Source organism: Anoplopoma fimbria, chromosome 5 (genome assembly GCF_027596085.1).
Source record: "Anoplopoma fimbria isolate UVic2021 breed Golden Eagle Sablefish chromosome 5, Afim_UVic_2022, whole genome shotgun sequence".
Classification (NCBI taxonomy): Eukaryota; Metazoa; Chordata; class Actinopteri; order Perciformes; family Anoplopomatidae; genus Anoplopoma; species Anoplopoma fimbria.
In genome coordinates this window covers 3,278,705-3,290,827 of record NC_072453.1, presented here as the reverse complement: position 1 = coordinate 3,290,827, position 12,123 = coordinate 3,278,705, and the positions used below count along the sequence as shown (strand labels likewise).

Here is a 12,123-nt window from a genome sequence, read left to right as displayed (position 1 = left end):
AAAAGACCAAGAGTCCCAAGGCTAAAAAGCAAAACTACCCATCTCTATATTTGTACAAGAAAGCCAACCCTGTTGACAGTGATAATAAACATCTCCTAGTCCCCCTCAGCACCGTTGCCCCTATACACATAGACCAACCAACTGGGGCAAATGAACTTTCACCAATGACGCTAAAGAAAGACCTCTCTCCAAAAGCACTGCCAACAAACAAAGGGATTTCACCAAACACTTTCATTCTCAACGAAGATCGTTCGCCCCTAATTTCACCCAATGCACATGAACAAGAAGGGTTTTCATCAAATGTATCAGTAGGGAAAAGCGCAGCAAATGCACCAGACAAAGCAAAACGACCTGCGAAAGACATTAAAGAAAAAGCCGTAGGCTCTAAGGAAAAAGATACAAGTGGCCAACCATTAAGTACAATGGAGGTGTTGAGAGCAGCAAGGCAAGCAATTAATGCAGCCAAAAATAAAGCTCTATCCGGAGCTCAGTCAAATAGCTTCAACAAGCACATTACAGAAACAGCAGAAGTAAGAGAGAAAGAAATAGATAAAAAGGTTGCAGATTCAAAAGAAACGTTTGTCAGCAAGAGTTCACCAACAGAAAACGACAATATTTTATTTCAAAGTAGAAATGAAGCAGCACTGGTTGGCAAAAAGGGAAATGTCAAGAAACAGCCCCCACCAGTTCCAAAGAGAAATTTTGTTAAATCTGATATTCAACTCTCTGTTGACCAACAGCAAACACATTATGTCGACAAGCTCACTAATGGTAATTCGGATGATGCAAAATTAGATTTACCACCAAACGATAATGAATTTGTCCAGAAACAGAGCAAACTCAAAAATATATTCTCGGCCAGACAGAACAATTACATAAAATATCAGAGATACGCAGAGACGGAGGATGAACAAGGAGAGGAGTTTGAGGAAGGTGATCTGAAAGTGAACATAAGAATGGAGGCAGACGAGGAGCCGATGCAACTAAAAGAACTGAAAGATAGTGAGCATATAATTAATGACTTGCAGGCTCTGAAAGAGCTGCAGAGAGCAAGGCTCGGTGATCGTGTTCTCGAGAACGCCAAGAACAAATTAGGTGTTATTAACATAGATGAGGAGGCTAGGGCTAAGAATGATTTGATCTCAAGGGAGCTAAGGAGTATTAAGAAGGGTATGCTGTCTATGAGAGGGAACACAACGGCTAAAAGAGAACTATTTACACAGAAAGAGAAGGATCAGAGCAAGCAGGAGACTTTCAAAAAGCTAGACAGCAACGTCATAGTAAACAAAGCACTTATAAATGACAAATATGACAGAGCAAAAATGGCACTTGAAGAGATCATCTCAGACAGGCAGAGGAGAAGGAATAAATTCCCAGAACAAGGTGTAAGTCCAATATTTGATGAGAACGCTGATGAATGTTATGTGACAACGGTTGAGCAACGTAAAAAAGCCATGAAAGATTCTTTGACTGAGGCCAACGAAAAACAAAATGGCATCATTCTTGCACTAAAAGAGAAACATTTAAAAGAGAGGTTGGCTGATCTAAGAGACCACAATCAAATGAGACAGATCCTGTCGCAAACTGAACCTCGACTTGGGGAGACTCCCAGGTCAGGTGGTAGGTTAGCGTTACCTGGCATTGCAAAAATGTATGATCCGAACAATGAATCAGAAGAGGTTAATATCAGGCACGTAGTGAGACAGATATCTGAGGAAAGTGGAGAGAATCTGATGAACCAAATTGAAGGCAGGAAGGGGGATGCTCCTCCTGTTCCTCCTAGGAGCAAAAAGGGAGGGAGTAGAAGAGATGGAAGTGTTACTAAGGAGACAGATAGTGTAAAAGATGTAGAAGAAGAGGATTTCTTTAACATAGATGTAAAATATGAAAATGCTGAGGTAGGCTTAACAGAGATGCCGGGTACAGGTGTACAACAGCAAGTCGATAATGATCTGTTCAGAAGAGAGGCCTGTCAAAGTGAAACCAGTCCTGTTGACGAAAGGTGGGATGTAGTAAACAATGGCAATTTAAAATCCACCACGACAACTGATGCAGTTAAATGTGATTCCGTTTCACAATCGGAAAATAGTTTGTGTTTATCACCAGAGTTTAGAGAAAATGAAAATAAGGCCAATAACTTGTATGCAGAAATGAGCCCCACAGAGGAAGCCACAAGCAGCATTGTCAGAGTACAGGAAACACACAAGGTAAAACGGAAGGCTCCTTTAAAACCAGCTCATTTAAACACACCCCAGGACAATGTTACTAATAATTTAGTGGCAGAAGAACCTGACAAAATGAATATAGCTAGGGATGAAATACATGTGGATGCAGGGGCTCTAAGTGAAATCCCTAGACATATAATATCGCCCTTACTTCTGGTAAATGGTATTAGCATCAATCAGAGCCCACCTGATCAAGCCAGCTTGTCCTCAAAATCATCCTACTTCTCTGTGGAGAGTGCACTGCACAGGAATACTGAGACAGAGTCAAATGTTCACCACTCTCTGGAGAACTTGATTGGAGAGGTGAAGGAAGACGATGAGGAGACGCGGAATATTTCACGAAACACAAAACAAGATTCAGACAGAATGGAAGTGGAATATTATTCTTTAAGTGATCATGAAAGTGAGCCGGGAGTTGTAAAGAGTCCAACAAAATCTCCTCAAAAAGAGCCAGAAGTACCGCACATGGACAGCAAAGAAGGAGACAATATCATAGCAGATCAAACATTAGCTCATGATGAAGATAACCAGACGCCAATGTCACCCTCCAATATTTTCTCACCAACTTTGGGGATACCCGCCTTATTCAAGGTCAAAGACAACACTTTCAGTAATAAGTTAAAGGTGAAGGCTGTACAACCGTGGTCACCAAGAGGGAGTCTCAGTGGTGCAGAGAGGGAAGAGGAGGAACATCAGGTAATGGACAATCCACAGCTCCCTCAGGCCAATGAACCCACCATCAGAGACAGCACAGCAATACCAGATGATATCTTCAAACCTAAAGAGATTCCTTCGAACAGTTCACCTCCACTGCTGCAGTCTCCTTCAAATCTGCAAAGTGAAAACCCAAGGAAACCACAAGTTGGTGATTTCCTCGCTGTCCCACAGGAGGAAGACAGATTGTCTGGGGTGAGTCTGTTATCGGAAGGAGTGGAGAGCTTACCAGCCAGCACAGCTGATACTGCTGATGAGATGGGAATGAATACTGGAGTGTCGAAGGTTTCCAGTGAACGGTCTGGATCCACCTGCAGTGGTAACGAAAGCCAAACAGGGCCGTCTAAACCACCAGTGGTCTTACCCAAATCAGAAAAGGCCGTTCTCAAAGCCATTAAGTTGGCAAATAGAAGGATGAAGAAGGAGGAGGCCCAGAAGTCCTCCAGCAAGTCGTCTCAAAGCAGCAGCAAACAACGAGTGGATAAACACAAGAGTGACAAATCTGAGCACAAAAACAGCAGCAGTAGAAGTAACAAGAGCAGTGAGAGAAATCACAGGGAAAAGACCGAAGATGGTCATCATCACAGAGAAAGTCACCATGGCAAAAACACTAATGACCAGAGTGAGAAACTACCCTGTGAAACAAGAAGCCGCACTCGTGAAAACCACCATCAGGACCGAATGGACGTGCATCACCAGACTCGAAGGCAGAGCCATGATTTGGTGGAAAGCAATAACCAGAACAGTGAAGCACGGCCCAGTGTTGCATCAGAGAGGCAAGGCCGCAGCAGCAGCAGACGAGAAAAGCCAGAGCAAAGACACTACAGTAGTGATCGGGTCTTCAGCAATGTACCAGTATACAAAGCTCAGCTCAGCGAAAGACCGTCGTCGGACAGGCCATTCCAGCGATCACAGAGCATTGACAGGTACTTAGGAGATAAAGTAGAGCGCAGGCTCAGTGCCGATACGTCAGTCAATGAGAAGCTTGATCCGAGGACCCAGCGCATTGAAAAATCCATCATGGACGAGTTTCAGCAGAGAGGCAGAGCCAGAGACAAGACAAGCAGAGACAACATACCCAGAAGGAGTCACAGTATCGATGCGTACCCTAACCCTAACCCTCACCCTCCAACCCTCTCCCGGCAGTCGAGCCACAACAGCCACACCAGCCAGCTTTCTCGCCAGTCTAGCATTGAGCACACCATTGTTACCCAGTCCTTTCCTTTGACCCAACGTAAGATCCTTCAGGATCCAGACTCTGGGCAGTACTTCTTTGTAGACATGCCTGTACAAGTGAAGACAAAAACCTTCTTTGATCCTGAAACAGGAAGCTATGTGCAGCTTCCAGTTCAGCCACCAGAGGGTGCTGTTCCTCAGGCATCCCCCTTTGAAGTTTTGACCCCACCCATGGTTGTTTACCACAGCTTTGTCCCGGTGCCTCTGTCCCCCATGGCTCAGAAAGCTACCATCCAAGCCCCTCATATGGAGCAAAGGTTGAGGCAAATGCACTGTACGGAGGGACATCCTTATTTAGAGCCTGTCTATGGCCAACACGACCACATGTTAGGGGAGTTTCTAGGCACTGAGGAGCTGGACTGTCCGAGCTGATAGGCCATGGGGTTTGAAAGGAAAAGTCCACCCTCAGTTTAGTCTGTTTTGTCAATACCTGTTTCATTTTGAACAGTGTTAAAGTGTTTCAGGGTGGATTTTAAGCTGCTGATCCTTGTATTGCTTGCCTTGACTTACATAAACACACCGAAGCTGCGCAGGCTTTGTGAAGCTTCTGAGGCCTCAATTGGCTCTGTGGGGAGGAACGAGTTGGTTTTGACTGTAAACTGATTGAGGATAATTATATTGTGAATTAATGATAGATGTTGTCGAATGCTGAATGTGGGTTGGATATTTATAAGATAATGTGCAATTTTTGAGAAAGATAAGGGACATGGAAAATCCATGTGCATAATGTATTTAATTGTAAACAGAGAGGGTAAGCTTGAAAATGTAAATGTGGAATATTTATTGTAAATGCTGAGAGTTTGTTGTATGCAACTGCAGTGGTGTTGGGGTCTCCATTGCTTTTCAGGTATTGTGGCTTTTTGTTTTATTACCTGCAAAGTTTGTTTCCTTGAGATTTCTTTTTCACCAGACAGTTTGCAGTCACGTCAAAATTATCATTAGAGATACTTGAAAAAAATAGAACTCACTTGGAAAAATGTATTTCATAAGTATGTATTGATTTTTACTGATCGTTTCCACACAACTAAATAATTAGAAAAATATTGCATGCTTAAGTTGAAATTGCAGTGTTGAATGTGTATGATACAAACACATTTCATTTATACTGTCTAAAAGCATGACCTGGCATTGTTGCAATAATGTTGTTTTTTTTAATATGCAGAGAACATGAAGGAGAATTAGTTGGCAAGTTTGTTTTGCATTTGTCATTTTTCTAAACTAGAATAAAGCAGGGCTGTATTGTGTATGTGATCCATTCCAATTAAAAACAACTGTTGATACTGACTGTACTGGTGTGTTTCATTTCACTGCACGTTTATTCTTCATTTAAAGTATATGACTTTTAAATAGAATGTCTGGAACTTATGTGATTGGTGATTCAATTGTAATTCAAATACAGACAAATATGACTTCATTAACATTATTGTGAAATTAGTGTTAACTTATTAAATTAATTTAAAAAAAGGTAAATTCATTTACTTGTTTCAATAGTTGGACAATGTTTCTAATTTGGAGTTTAAAGTAGTTCTATATTTGCCCTTGCTTAAGATTTTGTGTATTTTGAGTCTGTTTTTCAAAAATACAATCACAACCTGATCCATATACTGCGGAATTACAGTAATGGAGTAGGTTTGTAGTCTTTAACCAGACCTCTATCACACCATCTGTTGGTCAGTTACTGTAACGACGGGAGTGAACTCCATGAGAAAGTGAATAACAGCCTGTGTGTTGCTTTAATTTACTAATCTGCACAACTACATGAATATGAACTAAGACAAAATTCAGAGTCTGTGTGTATGAAACTTTCCAATTTCACCATCCAGCTTCATCCTGCTCCGGTTTTGAATGAAACCTGTATATTTAATACTGTTTCTTACCTAATCATAATCTAAGTACCGGCTTCCTGGCAAGTCATGAAGGGCCCTAATGCAAGCTACTTACTAGTTATGAAGCACGCACACACGTAGGTAAACACACACACACACAAAATTGTCTCGTCACATGATTGACATTGGACAACAGAAAACATATATTACCCAGCAGTCATCATTGCATATTTTATGACAAAGAAAATAACAATTAATTAATAATTTAATTAATGAATCGGTTTTTTTTATAGTTTATTTATAGTTTATGTTGAATAAGCATACAACTTTACTGTAGATTATTACTGACTAGTTTACAGGAAAACAAATAAAAAATGTTAAGTTCTCTGAATTTAGGCATATTGCTAAGGTTGTTATCTAAATCACTTAGAAGGACCTATTCTTCATACAACACCTCCTGCTCAGGCCCCGTGCCTGCACTGTCTACATTTACTAGCCAGTTAAAAACCTAGGAGAAGAAGCGATGGTCATATTCAGGTCTTTTGCAAATCTATTCAAAGGACCACAGATTAGTAGCTGAGGAATAGTTGTCTTATTTCTCAAGATAATACAATAATAAACATATGCACGAAAATACAGTGTTTGATCGAGTCAAGCAAACCATCATCTCCCCATCCCTCATTGTCCCAGTGTTAAAGAGTGCAGGAGATTGCACAGCCAGTCAATGGCAGCCGCAGCTTAACGCCACCATGTCGTCATACTGCTTCAAAACCACGTTCTCCTCATCGTCAAAATATAACAAACTGATGGACTGGAGTCTGTCGGGAACACAGCAGGGGGCTCCCACCTCATCACTGGAGAGCTTGAGCGCGTGTATGATGGAGCGCACTGTTGCGTGGTTGGTCGCTCTGAGGTTTCCCCCCAGCGGAAACGGGCAGGAGCCTTTGCAGTGGTAGGCGTTGTATCCCCGCGGAGAGATGATCCAGCCGGACCAGCCGATCTCCTCGAAGTCCACGAAGAGGGGAACTCGCTGGCAGGACTGGGAGCGACCGTGGGGCAGTAAACCTGGAGACGCACGTCGTCTCCGGCTGCGGTGGTCCTGGAGCTCAGGCGCTGCTGCTGCAGGTTGGGCTTGTCCTGTAGAAAGAGGAAGGTGATCACATTGGCTTAGAATAGCAACATCTACTAAAAAAGTATTGCATTTTTTTGGCATCTGTGATATTCATAGCACAGGGGGATGAATTTCAAAATGTCAACTTTTAAAATAAAATAACTCTCTACTTTAAGTCCCCCTATTAAACATGTAAAAGGCAGTATATACACATTTATGAACGGTTTATAACACACTATAATGGAGCATGAGCAGCCTGGTTTGACTAAGAATATAGAAGTTTAGTTACTGTTTTTGTGTTCTGAGATTATTACAGCAGCAGACTCTGATTGGTGGATTCACAACGACTTTAGCATCGTTGTTGCTCTATCTAACATGAGTAAACAGGCTATAGCAGTTGTTCATCTTGCTAGCTTAAGAGAGGCATGGGGACATTTGGTTGGATGAAAGGGCAATGATAATGTAGAGTGACATTATGAAATAAAAGTTGACATAAAATGTGTTATTGGGGAAATTGCCATTATGGAATAAAACAAATATGAAAATGAAAATATACAGCTATAATGAAACTGGAAGATGAAATAACATTATATTATTATCACCTGACCTTTAATTATTTTCTTAATTTATTTCACAAATTGTTGGTTCATTTCACATTTTATTCAAATAAGTATTCATTTCTTTATGTCTTCTTTTATCAATTTCAAATGTATGGTTTTGGGGTGCAATAAATGATGACTATTCTGAAATGTGTAAAGTAAATTTCCCTCCCCATGCCCATGCCCAATATGTTCCACCCATCACCTTACCCAGGTATGACTGGTTTGATGATCCTGTCCTCCCGTCGTCTGAGAATATGACCAGGTAGGCATTGGTGTCCGTCAGCTCTCCATTCCTCTTAGATGAGGACACCACCGACTCCATCCAGTTCCCAGAGGGGAATGTGGTCACCACAAGGATGCCATTGTTCTCCTGGCTGTTGCGGATCCACTTTGACACCTGACATCCAGAACAAGATTGAACGGATTAAACACAACAGAAAAACGTAATAAACGTCTCAATATTAATATCTATTTGGTGAGAGCAAAAGAAGCCTCACTGCAAACGAACACAGATCTAAATACGTTGAAGTAAAGTAATGACCATAAATATAATCTCTTTTGAAAGTACATCTAACAGAACAGAAATATGGAGGCAGTTACCGTTTGAGTGACATTGAAGACTTCCCATCCTTGTGTGTAAAGGGGCACCAGTCTGGAGGTGATGAGGTTTCCTCTCCATGGCTTCACTCGGCTGTCCAGCACCTCATAGAGATCCACCTGTAGTCACAACACAAAGCTGTTAGTTCACTAAACTGTGTCCATAAAAAGGCTAAAACGTCCAAACATCAGTTAAAGGCCTACATCAACTAAATGTCTGCAGACACTAAAGCAAGACGACTGTTCTTGTTTGGTTATTTGGAGTTGTAGATCACTCAAAATACTGCTCATGCAAATACAACTGTGTGTCAAATCTGTCAAATATTCGAAAGTCAAATATCGACATGAGAACAGAAAATGAAATGTCATCCAAAAGGGATTTTACCTTATAGAAATGTGGCCCATATGACTTTCCGAGGAAAAACTTCTGTTTCTTTCGAAACCAACGGAACTCCGCTTTGATCATCCTCTCCTCTCTACCGAAAGATGACAGATTGTAGAAGTGAAAACTCTCTCCAGCATGACCTGCAGGGGGACGAATACAAAACACATATTTAGTAAGAAGTTAAAATGATCTTTTTTGGTAAAGAAATGTCACAAAATGTTTAAAATGAGCTGTTTAACAGGGACATTAAGAACTGTTATGCTGCTCATTCTGTACACATGACATCTATTGCATTCTGTCCATCCTGGGAGAAGGATCCCTCCTCTGTCGTTCTCCCAGAGGTTTCTTCCTTTTTCTCCCTGTTAAAGGGGTTTTTAGGGGAGTTTTTCCTGTGAATGTGAGGGTGTAAGGACAGAGGATGTCGCATGTGCACAGATTGTAAAGCCCTCTGAGGCACATTTGTAATTTGTGATTCTGGGCTATACAAAATAAACTGAATTGAACATTAGCTGCGCGTAATTACGCACTCCAATCCAAAGCATCCACTTCTGCTGTTTGGCTTAATCTTTTTTTTTTTTTTAAAACAAATTCTAACAAAACACTAACAGTTCATGCACACACGACAGATTAACTCACCTTTATCTTCGAAGCTCCGCACTATGTTTCCTTCCAGGATCTCCTTCTGGCTCTTCGCTCTCCCGTCGGACACTGTCACCGCCTTAAACAGGTCCAGCATGAACTGAGGCGCCTTCCTGTGAGGAGCCGTCGCTGCTCGGGGTAAACCCTGCAGATGGTTCGCCTCCTCCAGGCCGTCCTGCCGTCCTGCTGCTTCCCTATCCAGCGGGACGGCCACGCATGTCAGCTGGACAGCGAGGACGAGCCAGAGCCGCAGAGCTCCTGATGCCATGTTTGTGTTTGTGTTAGTGAGTGAGGGAGGACTGAGCTCTACACCTGCGGTACCTGTGATAAGGACAGCCCGATGCCTTTGATGTTCAGCTAACACCAGGAGATGATTGGGCCGTGATTGATGATGGTGGACAGACAACACAAAGGAAAGGTGAAAATGACCCGAGAGTCAGCTATAAAGATAATGAATAAATAAATAAAGGATAATTCCCCACTAATTTGTAGGCCTATGTCCAGGTTACAGTAGGTCAAAGGCCATTTGTCTTATTTGACCCGTTCAACCAACTTTTATCAGGCAGCAGAGAGTTAATGATGCTGTTAGAATAAAACGTTACAAAGCTGATTAATCCCCTGTGATAACCACGAGGCTATGCAATTGTGCCGAAATGACCAGTCTGACCTCATAAAAAAAATATTATATATTAACTATTTTAATGTTACAAGTCTGAATGAAATATATATATATTTTCCTTTTTTATATATTTAGTTTTCTTGATGGGAAAGTAGGATAGCCACATGCTTAATGCTTCTGCCTTTGCCTTTTCAGTTATATTGTATACTATATTACAGTGATGTACCCCCTGTGAAATATTTTTTCAGCCAAGTACCCCCTAACCAGTGCAAATAATTTCTGGTTGAAAAAAAGATGAAATACACAGCACTCTGCCATCAGTGTCTGATTTATTAAACTGTCAACACTGAAGATTGCATTGTTGCATTGAATTCAGTTCATGAACTTACACTTATATTGTATTGAATATTTATTAAATAGCTATTTTTGAAAGGATTTTTGAATGGATGCTAATTTTAAATATATTCTTTAAAAATCTCAAGTACCCCCACTGCTCTATTATATATAGGCTGTATACATTGTATTGTGTCTGATGACTGAATAAAAACACCATCATCATCATCAATATGTATGCATTATTGAATAAATGAAAAAGGATATAGACAGTTCATAAAAACTTTAAAAAATGTTGAATACACATATGTGGCAATGGATATGTTTAAATCAATTCATTGAACGTTAAGTATGATGGATTACACCTTCAGTGGATAGGAAGGAACATGTTTTATTTCTCCATTACGCTGGTGTATTACAGCTGTTTTACAGTTATCCCATCATGATGCTCGACGTGGCCCGTTATCAGCACGGGGCCAGGTGCAGGAGAGCAAACGAACAGGAGAGCTCGTGACGCAAAAGCTGCTTGTTAATGCGCACATTTCCACAAAACGCAGCCGGTCATCGTGTCGTCGTCCCACACCCACCCACCCATCCGTCACTGTTTGGAGAGTGACTCAGAGTTGACACCGAAATCGGCTCGACATGTTTATTCCTCCGTTAAAGATGAATCCGAGATCATCTCTCAATCAATCAGGTCGAACAAAAGGGATCAAGTTCCCAAGATCGTCATGCTGATCAATGCCCCCATTTGTTGATCAAATTCATGGCGATTACGCAGGAATGATGATCCCCCTCATTTAGGGGCCATTACTCACGTTTAAGGCCCCCATGGTGAATTGGCCCTTTTCTGATTTCTCTTGTATCACTTAGCAGCCACACTGTCAGATAAGCTACAGGATAGATTATAGCTGTAAACACTGTTAACAACGAGATACCAGGATCAAATGATTGGATTTCCCTAAAAAACTGCTTTTTTTTCTTCTGCATTACATGCTTTATAAAAGTAACACTTTTGTTATCTTGGGGGAAATGTATTGTATGTAATTACTCAAATGCTAATGACAACTTTAAGGTAATATATTAAGATGAAAAACAGTGTCTTTGGGGGCGGTGTTCCCCTTGAACTAAGGAAATGAGATGCTGAGGAAGCCATTACTTAAAGTGAAGTACACGTGTACTGTGTGTTTTGTGTGTGACCTCTGGCCTCTGGCACGTGAACGTATATGAGATAGCTAGTGGGTGTGGGATGTCCTCAAATGTTTACACTGACCATGTGCTGATTGCAGATAGACTTAAAGGGAAGCCCTCTGACGTAGATCTGTGCAGAGCTTCACCTAACAGCGAAGGGCAGACCACTGTGGCTGAATTTGTAGATACACAGTAATCTCTGCGATGGCTCTGAGAGTAATGGAAAGGGAGTTTTTGATTAAGATTTTTAGAGAAAGATACATTAGAATGTTATTGTCCAATTAAAATAACAGTTTGCCATTTTGGGAAATATGCTTTTTTTGCTTCTCTTCGATGAGAAGATGGATACCATTTGATATAAGAAGAGTGGTATCCATCTCGTCTTACTCTTTGTACGCCCTGGTCTTTACCAGCCAGGACAGCACACAAAATGCAGCCAACATGTGTAGTTTAGGTACAAAATGAAGGCAGAGTTTGAGGACAATTTATGCCTCTGTCCCAATTTGGTATTAGGGTTGGTGTGATCCCAATATGGTCACTACTTTCTCGATAAAGCAGCAATCTCAGATGCTGAAAAATGACAATGGCAGTTCCTCAAATGGCCACTTGAGGCTGGCTATAAAACCAGGTCAATCCCCATAGAAA

The 12,123-nt window shown here is 41.3% G+C and overlaps 1 protein-coding gene across 1 annotated transcript; it reads right to left on the bottom strand.

Annotated features, from left to right (window-relative positions):
• Positions 1-6,402: 6,402 nt before the first annotated feature.
• Positions 6,403-9,635, bottom strand: LOC129091700 (bone morphogenetic protein 2-like). The gene is made up of 5 exons (XM_054599396.1): positions 9,333-9,635; positions 8,697-8,836; positions 8,315-8,431; positions 7,922-8,111; positions 6,403-7,138 (listed from the first exon to the last, which is right to left on the bottom strand). The coding sequence occupies exons 1-5, from the start codon at positions 9,601-9,603 to the stop codon at positions 6,723-6,725; spliced, it is 1,134 nt and encodes a 377-aa protein (XP_054455371.1). The 5' UTR covers positions 9,604-9,635; the 3' UTR covers positions 6,403-6,722.
• Positions 9,636-12,123: the final 2,488 nt, after the last annotated feature.